The sequence below is a fragment of the Aspergillus foveolatus genome (genome assembly GCF_047715535.1).
Source record: "Aspergillus foveolatus strain CBS 279.81 unplaced genomic scaffold BDW70scaffold_5, whole genome shotgun sequence".
Taxonomy (NCBI): Eukaryota; Fungi; Ascomycota; class Eurotiomycetes; order Eurotiales; family Aspergillaceae; genus Aspergillus; species Aspergillus foveolatus.
The window spans coordinates 232,402-246,914 of NW_027396069.1; the positions used below are offsets into that span (position 1 = coordinate 232,402).

A 14,513-nucleotide genomic window follows, 5' to 3' on the forward strand; every position below is an offset into this window, starting at 1 on the left:
GGGTCTGGCGCCTAACCGTATTTGCAATTTACCGCCACTGCAGTACACAATGAATTCCAGGTCTACAGGCTAAAAACTACAGTATACTACGAGTACTTTGAGAGAGATTCTCACTGCTACTCAGCCATTGATACAGACGGAGATCCCACTCAATTGCTCTACATCGTCCCTTGGGGTCCATACATGTCGTATTGCAAAAACATATTCATCCCAATAGCACGTGATCCACCTCCTCATCCCCACATCCAGGTCCCGATGAAAGAATCCAGCAACAGATCAAATCCAATTTTTAGGATACAGGGCAATGATACGCTTAGTACTTGACATACCGCCATTCGAAACATACTGCTGAAACAGCGCGACTAACCACTCCATCAACCGTGAAGCGGGCAACCGCAGCTACCTCTACGGCCACGCTCGAACACTACCTGCGATGGCATCCCTACAATTCTACGTCCAAAAGCCGAAAATGAGCCTCGCTCACCTCCGCCCCTCGCCCCTTCTCCGTCCGAGTCTCGTACTCTCTCAGCCTTTGATTCCCCGCACATCCCAAAGCACCTACGCCACACACAGCGACCTCGGCCGAGGCTCCGCATCCGCACCGCGACGAAGAAACGTCACCGTACTGTCAGATGACGGCCGGTATACATGGAGCGAGCTGAGCGGTCGCGAGAAGGTTGCGCGGGCGACACAGCAGTCGTTCAACTTCGTGGTGGTATTAGCCGGTGCTGCTCTTACGGTAAATATGATCGCGAGTCGATATGAGGAATTGGCGCTGATATTTTATGCGATAGGGCGGCGTCTTCTATCTACTATACACTGAGGTCTTCTCGCCGAATAGCAAAACATGGCAATTTGAGAAGGCTGTAGAGCGGATCAAGAACGATGCGCGGTGTACGAACCTCCTAGGTGATAGAAGGGAAATTCAGGCGTATGGAGAGAATACATGGAGTCGGTGGGCAAGGAATAGGCCTATTGCGTATGGACATGCCACGCTTTAGTCGCTACATTAGTTGCGAAGCTAATTGCCGGCAGCACAACTATCGAGAAGGATCACCAAGGTCGCGAGCACATGAGAATGAACTTTCATGTTGCGGGACCACGAAACTCGGGGACTGTATTCGTACATATGGTGAAGCCGACGGATGCGAGTGAGTGGGAATATCGGCTTCTTGCATTGGAAGTCAAAGGTCTGTCATCTCTTTCGAGTGGAACTAAAGGTGTGCTGACGCAGCCGCAGGCTATTCCCGCGTCGTCCTTGAAGAGCGCCATGATCCTAAAGTCGGCGGCGAGGTGAAGATTTTCGGCATCCGGTGGCGGTAGGCATATGGCGTTATCATCAGGGCGTTATGCCCCTTGTATTATATGGCTGGTTTGAGACTTCGTATTATTCTGACCTATGGGTCTAAGATGATATCCCGATGAAACAGTTCCCTATAAAGTTGTACGAAGAGCCAGCCTTAACTCGTCAAAATGTCAGATTATTCCAACACAGTCTATATCCTAGGTCCTTCCAGGATAACCTTCGCCTCCTCGGACTTCCACCAACTCACCCCTTCCTCTCCAGGGAACGAGAACCGATCCATACTCTCCGGCTTCATCTCAACGCTATAGCCCGGCTCCAACGGCGTGACATAATACCCGTCCTTCACACTGGACGGGTGCAAGAAGTGCTCATGCAGATGGTCGACATACTCCAGCACACTCTTCTTTCCACTAACAACAACATAGTCGATCGTGCTCAGATGCTGCGTGTATTCGGGCAAGCCCACGCCACCGGAATGCGGCACAATCGGCACGCCGAACTTCCTCGCAAGCAGCAGGATAGCGAGGACCTCGTTGACGCCGCCAACTCGGCAAGCGTCCGCCTGCAGAACCGTCAGAGCGCCGGCCTGCAAAAGCTGCTTGAAGATAACTCGGTTTTGGCACATCTCGCCTGTGGCGACGCCGATGGGGCCGTGGGGTGTGTTCTCCAGTGCTTTCTTGATTGCTGCGTGACCGAGGATGTCATCTGGGGAGGTTGGTTCCTCGATGAACCAGGGCTTGAACTCGGCGAGGTTTTGCATCCATTCGATCGCTTCGGGGACGGACCAGACCTGTCGGATACGCTGTTAGCTTTTTACTCTAAATAAGAAAGAGAAGTGTAGCCAGACCTGGTTTGCATCAACCATCAGGATATTCCCCTTATCATACCCAATGGCCTCCCTCGCAATCGTCAAGCGCCTCCTATCATCCTCCAAGTTCGCGCCCACCTTCAGCTTGAAATGCTTATACCCCTGCTCAACGCTCTGCTTCAGCAGCGCCTTCAGCTTCTCCTCCCCATACCCGAGCCACCCCGCACTAGTCGTATAGGCGGGGACAGCCTTGCTTTGCTCCGCCTCCTTAATTCTCTCCGCCTTGCCCCCTTCCACCTCCTTCAATAGCGCAATCGCCTCTTCCGGCGTAATTGCATCAGTGATATACCGGAAGTCAATGCAGCGCACGTACTCTTCGGGGGTCATATCAGCAACGATCCTCCAAACAGGCTTGTTGAGGACCTTGGCCCATAGATCCCAGAGGGCATTGACGACAGCACCGAGCGCAAGATGAATAACTCCCTTTTCGGGTCCGATCCAGCGCAGTTGGCTGTCAGAGACGAGGTAGCGCCATGTCGCGCCCCAGTTTGAGGTCAACTCGTCGAGGTCTTTGCCGACTACCAGCGGGGCTAGGAGGGAGATGGCTGAGCAGACGATTTCGTTGCCGCGGCCAATAGTGAATGTCTGCGGAGATGTCAGACAGATATATGGATGGGTTCTAGGATGAATCACCGTACCATTCCATGTCCGGAGTAGGGGGAGTCTGTGTAGAGGATGCAGTAGGCTGAGGAGTAGTCGCCTGCGGCATTCATGGCATCGGAGCCTGTCTTGTCGAGGGAGGTCTGGTATCTGCTTAGTACCAGTTCGTATAATCGGAAGAGTCGAGCCTTACCGGAAATCTCACGTCTCGCGTGATAAAACCTGTGATCTTAACCATTGTGCTATCTGTATCCTATAGAAATTCGGCTGGCTGCAGTGTCAGAATATGCAATCTTCATTGAAGGTCATCAATCAAACTCACATCAAGAGCAATCAACGACAGTCAAACAGTGATCCGTCCTGAAGTATTCAATGACAATTGTTTTCAAGGTCAACTTGAGTTGAACAGGGAGAGGCATGATATAAGTAAATCCACCCCTCCCCATCAGGCTAAAGGGCAGAAAACCCCGCGGAACAATTACCATGGCTCCCCTCAGCGCTCAAGGCAATCCGGTTGTACAAACGGGATAGTCTCGCTGTCAATGGAGAATGAGCCGATCGAAAATTACTACTGGCAGTTATTATCCAAGCGTGGGGGGGGAAGGCGATAATCTTATTGGTGGAAGAAATATTTCCAGCACTGAGAAATAATCCCGCGAGGTTCCAAGCCATCGGACCCTCTCCGATAAACTACTACGTAAGTACAGAGTATATCCCCTGACAGCTTCTGGAGTTGTAACTTCATGTGCTGCATGAACTTATAAAAAGATTGCAAGTAGCATGGGGTGGGCTCGAAGAGTCATACTCCACGACCAACGTATCGCTATAGACAAGACCCAGCGCATCGCAATTATCCCGAGAGGCCTCTCTTCTCGCTTTCGGAAAAGAAAATGATCATCCGCCACAGCTTCCGGACTAGAACTTCGGCTTCTTCGTCGAGTGCCTGGAGATTTAGTTAGTTGCTGAAGAAATGAGCCCGAATCGAATGAACTTGCCTCTTCCAGCTGTTCCACAAGCTCCTGGGGATTTCCACGCTTGCGAACATGCTCTTCTACTACATCCACCAGCATCTGTTCCTGGACACCCAGATACTCCACGATCTTCTTCTCCACGAATGGCTTGAGCTGCTCGCTGACAACAGACTCGTCCACAAACTCCCACTTGATTTCCCACTTCCATAGTCCGTCTTTGTCCGTGGGGATCTCTGCAGCAAGTTGTCGCGCGGCCTGGGCTCTCTCTTCCTCGGTAAGTCCGGCTGCTTCGGCTGCGCTGTCGAATTTGATCGGAATAAGAGGTCGTCTGGCCGTAGCTTGAGGCTCTTCTTCGTCCTCCAATAACCCTTCGACTTCGGCAACAGTGCGGCGGCTGGTGGCGGCCTGGGCCTTCTGGGCGGCAGCCCCAAGGGAAAGCTTGAAACGCTGTGGCTCCCGCGGGGCTTCCATCCTGGTTTCCAGCTCTTCCGCCTGGCGCGCAAGGAAGTCGTCCGCCATACCGCGAGCCTGTTCTCGCTGTTGGATAGATCGCGCCCGTTCCCGCTCTTCTGCTGCACGGTCCGCCTCGTCCATGCTGATCTCGCGCGCTCGGAAGGCTGCTCGACTACGCAACCAAGCACCCCGGTCGGCGTAGTACTCGCTAGATTTCCGGCTAGCCTCAACATCGTCGTTCCACTCACTCAGCCGCTTGTCTGCTTCATCGCGCACTTCTTGAGCTCTGTCCTCTTCCTCCTGATCTCGCTTCTTCTCACGCTCCAAGGCGGCAGTTCGACTCCTCTCGCGGTTAAGCCAGCGCCGCTCCTGATCAAGGAATTGCTTTTCGAGTTCCGCTTCGCGCTTGGCCTGGCGTCGTCGTTCAAGTTCCTCATCGTCGGCGTCCGTATCCTCATCTTCACGATCAATGTAAACTGTAGGAGCGCCGTTCACCGAGCCCCCGTTAACGAATGAAACACCCTTTTGGTAGTCCTTTGGAACTTGAACGCCGAATCCCTTTGGTCCAGATGGTGCATTGGGCATCCCGCGGTCTCGCCCACCCAGGGGAACACCATTTGCTCCGGCAGCAGGCCCACTTGGTGCTGAAGCAGGCGGGGAGGCGAGACGATTGACTCTGCCACCAGAATTGCGAGCTCTTTCCAGAGACTCAATTTCTTCCTCTCTCTTCAGACGTTCGATATCTCGGCGATTACTTCGGTCGCGGAAGGCGGCAATTTCTTTGGCAACTGTTTCTCGCATATCGGGTGGGATATCGGACAATTCATCCTCGACAGTAATTGGGATGGTGACAACTTCAGCGGACGTACCGTCCTGGCCCTCGGCATCCTTCATTGAGGTGTCTCCTTCCCGATCAACGGCGGAAGCATCCTCTCTCTGAGTAGGCGATGTAGGATGAAAAAGGTCATGTAGCACACCTTCCAGCGCCTTTTTTGCAGCATCCAGCTTAGACTGGCGCTCGGCCGGATCTTGACTGCCTCTGGAAGCTTCGTACTGTTCCAGGTACGTAAGCGAGCTCTCATCAACAACAACCTAGTATATATAATTAGCTTCGCCCTGTACCCTAAGGACGGATCATACCAAAAGTGTGCTCTTTTCCACTTCACGTTCTTCTTTATCCTCTGAGTCGGACGGCGTCTGCCTTTTCACAGGGACTTGCACGTCCTTTAGCACTTCCACAGCTGTACCTAGACTCTCAGGGTCCTCGTACTCTGCGAAGCCGAATTTGCACGGCTTGTCATCGGCATCCGTGGCACGGATCCAGCGTCTTAGATTCCCCGCTGACCGCAGAATTCTTTCAACACCCTCGTCACCGCCTAAGCCCTCTGTGATCCCTCCGACGAATATAGTCCTAACTATTTCATCTCTAGTAGGGGGCTGTAGCTGCATCATCGCATCCCGCACGTTCTGGCGCTGAGACTCCAAGCTTGAAGCCCCCAGACCCGCCCGTCTACCCGCATCTCCGCCGCGCTCTTTACTAGCATCCGGAGTAGCTGATTTCGATGGGCCCGAGGTACCGAGTCGGATTACCGGAGCGGAGAAATTGATGTTGGGCATATTTGGTGGCGGTTGGAAGTTCGGGGGGAATCCGGCCGGTCGGCCAGGCTGTTGCATATTGGCTTGCTGTAATCCAGGGGGAGCAGTGCCAGGAGCAGCCAATCCTGGTGGAGGTGCTACACATCAAGTTAGATCTGTGACGCGTGAAGCAAAAGACAGAGGAGAGTTCAAACTTACCCATACCTGGAGGTGCTCCAGGATAGACACCATAATCCGGCGGACGGCCATACATGCCGGGGGCTATTTAACCAGTTAGCATCATCCAGATAAATATGAAGCTTGCTATAACGAGTGCGGCAGCGTACGTTGGTAAGGATTATACATTGCGACGGCTGCGCAGCTCTTAACACCACGACAAAAACCAACGGAAGGACAACTCAAATAGGAAATCCAGTTATCGCCTCAAGGGCTAACGTTTTAGCAGAAACACTCTCACAGGCCAGTGACACACAAAGAAGCGAATGGTGGTCCACGAGAGGGAGAGAATGGTCTTGTGTCTGCAACTCTGCATTCGTTCTTTCGGCGGATTCGCGCTGGAGAAAAGTCCAAGTGGCCCGTGCACTGTTCTTGGCATCGCTGAAGCTGATTTTCCACTGTCGCAAGGCTGGAAAGATTGAATACCTGTTCAGAGTTTCAAAGATTTATTCACTAATCTACAATTATTGGTAACTGGGAGACAGCCCAATTTATTGGCAGGGGCTCCCTGGCTGACCGGTCAAAGAATCGTGGATGCGGCTCGAATGTATATTTTGCAACCGTTTTACTCTAAATAGAACCCGTCGTGTTGGTTACTCTTCACTCGGCATTTGTCGTCCAATGGGCCTCGCAACCCATCTAAGACCATCAGTAATAACTGGGGTTATGGGCAAATGGGGTTTAGATTGAGTCGTGGGGTTCGTTGCTAGATCTTTTGAGGTCTACAGCATCAACCGACCTGCGGCCTGCAACAGTCGTGATCACTCTGTTGTTTGTCAGCATTGACCAAGTCGAAGTAACTTGACAAACTACGCATCTATCGGCAAATGGAAATGATTTCTCTGTGAGTCGGATGAAAGCGAAATGCTCGTTGGGCGAGACAATGGCACGCCGGTCATGGCCGATTCACGGTAAAAGAGAACGGGGGGCAGGTATATTTCCGAGGAGCTAGGGTCTCCGGTGCTATAGTAGAATTGATAATGCGATTCACTGAATAAAGGCCATTGAGTATGCTTATCCGAATATCGACGTTGTAATGTTCATCATGGAAGTCTAGAATGCAGGTCTGACAAACGATGCCATTCCCCGCGCCTGATCAGCGGTATACCTATTCACAGATTAGAGCTGCAGTCAATTTCTGATGTCCAGCTGACCAGTTTATTATTATTGGCATCGGCGTAGGATAATAATAGCTGGAAGCAGTTAATCGCATTCACCGGATAATTGCAGGCCGCAGAAGATCTGGAAGGCAGAGGGCGCCCCACCGCCCCTCCACGGACCTCAACAGGCCGGTTACGCCATCCACAGCTTGAGCTTCCCAAAGCGTCATCGCCAAGGTCCTGTTTTCGATTCCCCTTCCCTTATTTATTTGCGACCTATTTCCGAAACATCTCTGTCGCTTTCTTTCTCGACTCTCAGATCATACTCAGGTACGAACCCAACCGAACCGTGTCCTTGCGACCTTTCTGCTCCAAGCCCTGTTGCCAGCCCCGCACTGACGCTAATTCTTAGGCATTCTACAGTCCCTACCCCTCCATACCTCCATAGTCTATACCTCACCGTCCACACGCCACAATGCCTTCCTTCTCTCAAGCTGTCGAGCTTCCTGCCTGGAAGGAGCTTCAGGACCACCATGGCTCCGTGGGCCGCAACATCGTGCTCAAGGAGTGCTTCGAAAAGGACCCCCAGCGCTTCGAAAAGTTCAGCCGTACCTTCCAGAATACTGTCGACAACAACGAGATCCTCTTCGATTTCTCCAAGAACTTCCTAACTGAAGAGACCCTCGCCCTTCTGGTCAAGCTGGCCAAGCAAGCTGGTGTCGAGGAGCTCCGCGACCAGATGTTCGCTGGCGAGCCCATCAACTTCACTGAGAACCGTGCAGTCTACCACGCTGCTCTGCGCAATGTTAGCAACCAGCCAATGCAGGTCAATGGCAAGAGCGTTGTTGAGGATGTCAACTCCGTCCTCGACCACATGAAGGAGTTCTCCGAGCAAGTGAGGAGTGGCGAGTGGAAGGGTTACACTGGCAAGAAGATCAACACTATCATCAACATTGGCATCGGTGGTTCTGACCTGTAAGTTCTCCTGTCATCCGAGTCAGCAGCAATGATATTCTGACGCGCGCATCAGCGGCCCTGTCATGGTTACTGAAGCCCTGAAGCCCTACGGCCACCCTGATCTCAAGCTGCACTTCGTCTCCAACATTGACGGCACACACATCGCCGAGGCTTTGAAGGACTCAGATCCTGAGACCACACTGTTCTTGATCGCGTCCAAGACCTTCACCACCGCTGAGACCACTACCAACGCCAACACTGCGAAGGCATGGTTCCTTGAGCATGCAAAGGATGACGCCCACATCGCCAAGCACTTCGTCGCTCTTTCTACCAACGCAGAGGAGGTCGCCAAATTCGGCATTGACACCAAGAACATGTTTGGTTTCGAATCATGGGTTGGTGGTCGCTACTCAGTCTGGAGTGCGATTGGTCTCTCCGTTGCCCTCTACATTGGCTACGACAACTTCCACCAGTTCCTTGCCGGTGCACACGCCATGGACAAGCACTTCCGCGAGACTCCTCTGGAGCAGAATATCCCCGTCCTCGGCGGTCTCTTGAGCGTCTGGTACAGTGACTTCTTCGGAGCTCAAACCCATCTCGTTGCTCCTTTCGACCAATACCTGCACCGTTTCCCCGCCTACCTCCAGCAACTTTCCATGGAGAGCAACGGAAAGGCCATCACCCGCACCGGCGAATACGTCAAGTACACTACTGGCCCTATCTTGTTCGGTGAGCCCGCTACCAACGCCCAGCACAGCTTCTTCCAGCTGCTCCACCAGGGCACCAAGCTCATCCCCGCCGACTTCATCATGGCCGCTGAGTCGCACAACCCTGTTGAGGGTGGAAAGCACCAGCGCATGCTGGCCTCGAACTTCCTCGCCCAGTCTGAGGCACTGATGGTCGGAAAGACCCCTGAGCAGGTCAAGGCCGAGGGTGCTGCTGACAACCTGGTGCCTCACAAGACCTTCCTTGGTAACCGCCCGACGACCTCCATTCTGGCCCAGAAGATTACACCCGCCGCCTTGGGCGCTCTCATCACTTACTATGAGCACCTGACCTTCACAGAGGGAGCTATCTGGAACATTAACTCCTTCGACCAGTGGGGTGTCGAGCTCGGCAAGGTCCTTGCGAAGAAGATTCAGAAGGAACTGGAAACCGAGGGGGAGGGCGGTGGTCACGACTCTTCCACCAGTGGTCTGCTCCTCGCTTTCAAGAAGAAGGCGAAGCTTGCGTAGGGCCCCTTTTATTTTGGTCCTAGGGAGAAAAGCAGAAAAGTTGTGAATAATTGACGAGAACATGAGTGGTACATCTACGGTGTTTTTTCTTTGGTCTTCAGAATCAAATGTTTAATAATACTATAGTATGATCAATTAAACATTTTATTGAATTCATTTCCAGTAAATTTCCGTTGTTTTTGCACGAACTGGTGGCGGCCAGGCGGCCCCCGTTGCATGGTCGCTAAGGCCTCGAGCGAGCGGAGAATCGCCGACTCCAAGGTTGCTTGCTGGGTCAAGACCACCGTGTCTCCTCTCCGTCTTCATCTTTTTAGACCAAGTCATTATCCATGCATTGTAACTCATACCTTAGCCGCGTGTTCAGCTATTCACCGAATCGGCAGCGCGCGGTATCCATTATGACTTCTGTGGGAAGAATGCTTCCTCCCTGGACCCTGGTTGCTTCATGCTTGTTTCAAATTGCGGCTGCGGGGAGAACTGATGGCTACGCATACGGCCAGCCGATGCCAGTAACCTGTTTGAACCGGACAATGTGAGTAGAACCCGGAGCTCTGAGTCTAAGGAGTATCGAGACTTTCTTCCGTAATCAAGTACTGACGCCGTTTTCTGTACCCAGCGACTCCGGTGAACATGTATGTCCGACCTCAACACCCTGATACACCTCCATATCAGTTCCAACCTAGCAGCCACAGAACAACCCTCACTGAACAGGTTACTAAATCATCACTACGCTAGATAACCGACGATCTCGGAAAACTCCAATTCATCCCCTTCCCAACATGCAAAGAGACCTCCACCCCCCTCGCCCTCCGTTACGGTGTCTCCGAATCAGTCAATTGCACCATCGAGGCCCTACCTGATGAACTCTACCATCTCCTCGAATATTACGTCCACTCAGACGTCCCCATGACGTGCCGCGTGCCCACCGCGCCCCTCGACTCCAGTTCTGCAACGGACTCCAAGACCGACGAGCAGTATGACGGAAAAGAAAACAGCGGTGATAATGTCTCTACGCTAGAGGACAATGGACCGCCATACACGCCAATCACGTTCGCACTGCAGGGAACCCTGCAAAAAAGCCACCTGCACATCTGGACGGACATGAATGTTTTAGCGCACAATATCCCGCAGGTGCCGTCGTCGGAGAAGACAAAGTCCGGGAAAAGAGCTAAGGAGAAGGGGTATATGGTCGCGGGAACGGCATACTCGGTTCCGGAATTCGAGTACTCCCTTCTCCACGGCAAGGGGAAGAAAAAAGATATCGGGAAGAAGTCAGACGAGGAGCAAGAAGCTTCTGCTGTTGCTGAGGCGGCCCGCGAGCCCTGGACAGAAGGACACGGGACAAAAGTGATCCGCGGTGAGCCGCTGACGTTCACGTTCCATGTAAGCTGGATTGAAGGCGGCCGAGGAATTGGGTGGCCGGGCCGTGATATTTCGGAGTCGTCTTCGTCCTCGTCCGGATTTTGGTGGTTCCTCTCGAAGGTGATTTTCTTTGGAATAGCGGCGTCAGTGGGCGCGTTGGTCGCGCTTTATTGGGAGCGGAATGGCAACGGAATCGTGGGCAGACGGAGGGGTTGGAAGGGAGATGGGATCTTGGGTGTTCCGGCTGTTGGTAAGGGGGCTGTGGGTGTATCATTTGGAAACGGGTCGAGGACGAACGGATATGGGTATGGAGGGTATTCTGCCAATGGTTCTGGGGGTGGATATGGCGGGTTTGCGAGTGGGAAGAGAGATTGATGGGTGTAGCTTGTTCTGGTGTCTGGCTACATTGTCGTGGATCAGTGGATATAAAACGTTGCATATTTTGTTTATAAGCCATACAATACGACCGTTCACGTCTAAAAAACAATGCAGAAACCCTTGAGTACATGGTAATATACACAACAACTTGATAACCCTTATCTTTGTCGAAAAAGTAGATGGGCAAATTGCCTACCTACCACCCTTGCGCCCTCATCCTCTGGATCTTTCCAACCGTATGCGCAAATGAATAAGCAAACAGTTTTCTCCATCTTCGAATCCGCAAGTTCTTCCTCATCTGGCCCCTCCGAACATGATACTTCTGGTCCAAGTACTGATATTTAACATTATTCTCCTTGAGAATTCCCGAAAGTCGCTTGAGCGCGATTTCCAAATCTTGTCCCCGCTCAGGGACAACAGCTACATCACGACCCAGCGTCGGATTTAGTTTCAGGTCGACCCTGCGGCGTTCCTGACGAGGAACCGCGCTGGTGCTTTTGCCGCCAGAGATGCCAGTGCCAGGTTCAGCAGTCTGCTGACTGGATGCTTCGTTTCTAGGCGGCGCGCGGTTCTGACGGCCAGTGCTAAGATTGAGACGGTTGAGGACTTCGTCGATGTTGCCCGGGTACTTGGGGCGGAGGAGCTGGGTCCGGGGGGGCGGAGGTGCGGTGCTAGTGGTGTTATCGGTGTTGGTCTCGGCGGCGTTGCTAGTTGGGTTTGAGGAGGAAAAGCGCAGCGATTGATTTTGTCTGATGAGGGGGAATTGGTTGTGTAGGATTGATTGGCGAGTTGAGAGAAGGGAGGTTGTCGCCGTCGTTGTCGGCCTTGAACGGAGGCAGCGAGTTAAAGATCGCTCCATTGTTCCGTCTTGCCTTGGGACTCGTGTGAAAAAAAGAGAAAATAAAAAACCAAATACAGATGGGGCTCTCAACAATTCCTCCTTGACTCAAACGTGAGGCACGGGAAGGAGCGGCAGTCACCTGAAGCGTGGTCAAGACGAGATATTGCAGCTCCGGCTTCATTTTTCCAGATCGGAAGACTTAAATCACGTGACATTCTTTCAGAAAGTACTTGATTATTTCAAGAACATTCAGCGATATTCGCAACTCACAAAGCGCACCAAATATACCAAGCGTTCAGCATGTCCTCAATCACAATAGCCAACCTCCCACGCATAAGCCGCGATGCGCTCTCAGCCCTCATCCTCTCTACATCCACGCCTAGCAAACTAGCAATTATTGACGTGCGAGACTCCGGTAAGTGACCTTGATCACTTACTCCAGCAGTCACTAACATAAAAATTCAGACCACATTGGCGGCCATATCATCTCCTCAACCTGGGTTCCTAGCTCGACACTAGATGTCCGCATACCGGAACTCGTGCGGACCTTAAAAGATAAAGAGAAAGTCGTCTTCCACTGCGCGCTCAGCCAGCAGCGCGGACCTTCTGCAGCGCTAAAATACGCGCGCGAGCGTGAAAGGATGCTGGGAAGTGAAGAAAGCCACAAGCAGGAGGTTTTCGTGCTAGAGGGAGGGTTTGTCCAGTGGCAGGAGAAGTATGGAAAGGATGTCAGATTGACTGAGGCTTATGTGGAGGATATTTGGCGCGAGTATTGAAATTGAGTGACTTAACTTCACTTTACTTGGTTGACTGAGATGTATGAATAGGATTTATTGATACCCTTGTGCTTTGTGGTGGGGTTTTAGCAGCACCGTGATATAAGTGCGGGCCAAATGAACTGAATCAATGGAAATACACACTCCAAATCGTCGGCATGAGAAGACGCTATATGTACATAATGTTACATCGAGGTTGTTAACTTCGAAAGCCTCATACTGGGACTCCTCCTCCAAAACCCACTGGCCGGCGTCTGCCGCCATTCTCTGGGATGATAGTCATGACTTTATACAGCTTACCCATGCCACCACCGCCTCTCTCAACAAGGCGTTGCCATCCAGTTTCCAAGATCTTGCGCTTCTCCTCATCCTTGACAGTGCTGAGTAATTGCTGCATTCGCTCCGCGATACCCATAGCCTGTAAGAAGTGTCCTTGCTCTACGGGCCCGTGGACTTCCACGCCCTCGCTAGCTTCGAGGGCTGCCTCAGCAAGCGACGTAAAGTCCACGTCGGCACTGACATCAACTAGACCAGGTGAAGAGAGTGCAGGAACAATTTTGTGGTTCTGGATGCCGCGGAGGGAGTTGATTGGAACAGTCGACATTGTTCCGTAATCCATGATCAGGGCGGCTCCTGAAGGAATGCGCTTCGCCATTGCAGAGGATGCAGGTGCGTTGCGTCCCGCTGCAGTCCGAGGGGGTTGCGATGAGCCGCCGATACGGCGCGCAATATCTGATGCGTAGATGCGGCTTTCCGGGCTGACTTCGATGGTGGACCCAGGCTGGGATTTGAGGGCCCGGTACCGTTCAGAGATTTCAGGAATGACAAGGGAGGAGGGAGTAGATGCTTTCGCTAGAGTTAATTTGAACTCCGGCTCATCTTTAATGTTCTCGTCAACTGCTTTCGGGTTTAGAGTGACCATTAGCTCGCGCCATTGAGGTGTATTTGCTGCTTTTGGTGGTCTCTGGAGTTTCGTCCCGCCTGTGGGTGTCATAATCTCCTGTTCCTGCTGTTCATTTTCTGGTGAGGGAGGAACCGACTCAAAAGCGTGGATTGGGAGGGCATCGAAGAATTCATGGGCGAAGATGAACGGCGTCTTATCTTCCTCTGCAGATGGGTCTCAGCCGAAGGACTTTATTGGGCGCCGGGCAAGACTCACCATGAGGCAACAGCCGAATATCTTCCACCCAGATCACGGGCACGTTAAAGTACTTGCTCGTACTCCGATGGCCGATGTCTGTTTCCTCCATAACGGCATTCCCACAGAGTAGCTGTTTCTGGACCTCTCTCAAAGTAGGGCTAGCCTCCACCAGATATATTGCCTCGAGACTCGACGTGAAAGGTTTGAAGTTTCGAAAAGTCTACCATAGTGAGCATACATTGTGTTAAAGCACCTCGGAAGAGACGGAAATGCATGTACGTACTCGCAACATATCATCCATCAACGTCCCCTTCCCTGGCCCAATCTCCATGAGCTGTACTCCGCTCTTTTTCCCGCCCTGTGCCATCCATTCCGCAATTGTCCATATACCCACTAACTCCCCAAAGACTTGCGATATTTCCGGCGATGTGACAAAATCGCCCTTCTTTCCGAATACCTCTTCGCCGCCTTCTGGTTTGGTGGTGTAATAACCCCCCTCTGGAGAAGTGAGTACTTGGCGCATAAATGCCGCAATGGGCACCGGCCCTGTCGTCTTGATCACATTTGCCAGGGTGCGTGCAAGGGGCGTAGACCATTCCCTTGTCTCAAACGTAGATTTCCATCGTCGCGACCGAATTTTGAACCTTCGTTGCGCAGTCTGCCTCAAAAACTGGCCGACAATGCGCTGTGTGCTACAATTCATTTTTGACGGT

General features: G+C 52.3%; 8 protein-coding genes across 8 annotated transcripts; 4 read left to right on the forward strand and 4 right to left on the reverse strand.

Moving 5' to 3' along the window:
• Positions 1-110: 110 nt before the first annotated feature.
• Positions 111-1,717, forward strand: tim21. The gene is made up of 4 exons (XM_073745225.1): positions 111-739; positions 795-979; positions 1,036-1,190; positions 1,241-1,717. The coding sequence occupies exons 1-4, from the start codon at positions 434-436 to the stop codon at positions 1,321-1,323; spliced, it is 729 nt and encodes a 242-aa protein (XP_073599629.1). The 5' UTR covers positions 111-433; the 3' UTR covers positions 1,324-1,717.
• BDW70DRAFT_93671 (mandelate racemase/muconate lactonizing enzyme family protein) lies at positions 1,254-3,280 on the reverse strand. The gene is made up of 5 exons (XM_073745226.1): positions 3,097-3,280; positions 2,968-3,041; positions 2,813-2,917; positions 2,154-2,759; positions 1,254-2,096 (listed from the first exon to the last, which is right to left on the reverse strand). Exons 2-5 carry the CDS (start codon positions 3,010-3,012, stop codon positions 1,497-1,499), a joined length of 1,356 nt encoding a protein of 451 aa, XP_073599630.1. The 5' UTR covers positions 3,013-3,041; positions 3,097-3,280; the 3' UTR covers positions 1,254-1,496.
• A 162-nt stretch (positions 3,281-3,442) lies between these two features.
• BDW70DRAFT_170143 (uncharacterized protein) lies at positions 3,443-6,278 on the reverse strand. Its single transcript, XM_073742859.1, has 5 exons — positions 6,121-6,278; positions 5,993-6,055; positions 5,339-5,931; positions 3,770-5,290; positions 3,443-3,717 (listed from the first exon to the last, which is right to left on the reverse strand). The coding sequence occupies exons 1-5, from the start codon at positions 6,137-6,139 to the stop codon at positions 3,625-3,627; spliced, it is 2,289 nt and encodes a 762-aa protein (XP_073599631.1). The 5' UTR covers positions 6,140-6,278; the 3' UTR covers positions 3,443-3,624.
• A 1,063-nt stretch (positions 6,279-7,341) lies between these two features.
• Positions 7,342-9,454, forward strand: BDW70DRAFT_128915 (glucose-6-phosphate isomerase). Its single transcript, XM_073735515.1, has 3 exons — positions 7,342-7,440; positions 7,523-8,085; positions 8,141-9,454. Exons 2-3 carry the CDS (start codon positions 7,586-7,588, stop codon positions 9,300-9,302), a joined length of 1,662 nt encoding a protein of 553 aa, XP_073599632.1. The 5' UTR covers positions 7,342-7,440; positions 7,523-7,585; the 3' UTR covers positions 9,303-9,454.
• Positions 9,455-9,623: 169 nt separating this feature from the next.
• On the forward strand, positions 9,624-11,107 carry BDW70DRAFT_128917 (uncharacterized protein). The gene is made up of 3 exons (XM_073735516.1): positions 9,624-9,834; positions 9,919-9,934; positions 10,038-11,107. The coding sequence occupies exons 1-3, from the start codon at positions 9,632-9,634 to the stop codon at positions 11,037-11,039; spliced, it is 1,221 nt and encodes a 406-aa protein (XP_073599633.1). The 5' UTR covers positions 9,624-9,631; the 3' UTR covers positions 11,040-11,107.
• BDW70DRAFT_128918 (mitochondrial 37S ribosomal protein bS21m) lies at positions 11,090-12,022 on the reverse strand. Its single transcript, XM_073735517.1, has one exon. It carries the CDS (start codon positions 11,899-11,901, stop codon positions 11,239-11,241), a length of 663 nt encoding a protein of 220 aa, XP_073599634.1. The 5' UTR covers positions 11,902-12,022; the 3' UTR covers positions 11,090-11,238.
• A 161-nt stretch (positions 12,023-12,183) lies between these two features.
• BDW70DRAFT_156489 (phosphatase YCH1) lies at positions 12,184-12,659 on the forward strand (the record flags this gene model as incomplete). Its single annotated transcript, XM_073740192.1, has 2 exons — positions 12,184-12,298; positions 12,349-12,659. 2 exons carry the CDS (start codon positions 12,184-12,186, stop codon positions 12,657-12,659), a joined length of 426 nt encoding a protein of 141 aa, XP_073599635.1.
• A 214-nt stretch (positions 12,660-12,873) lies between these two features.
• BDW70DRAFT_156490 (class I SAM-dependent methyltransferase) lies at positions 12,874-14,503 on the reverse strand (the record flags this gene model as incomplete). Its single annotated transcript, XM_073740193.1, has 3 exons — positions 12,874-13,766; positions 13,819-14,020; positions 14,084-14,503. 3 exons carry the CDS (start codon positions 14,501-14,503, stop codon positions 12,874-12,876), a joined length of 1,515 nt encoding a protein of 504 aa, XP_073599636.1.
• Between the last annotated feature and the right edge of the window lie 10 nt (positions 14,504-14,513).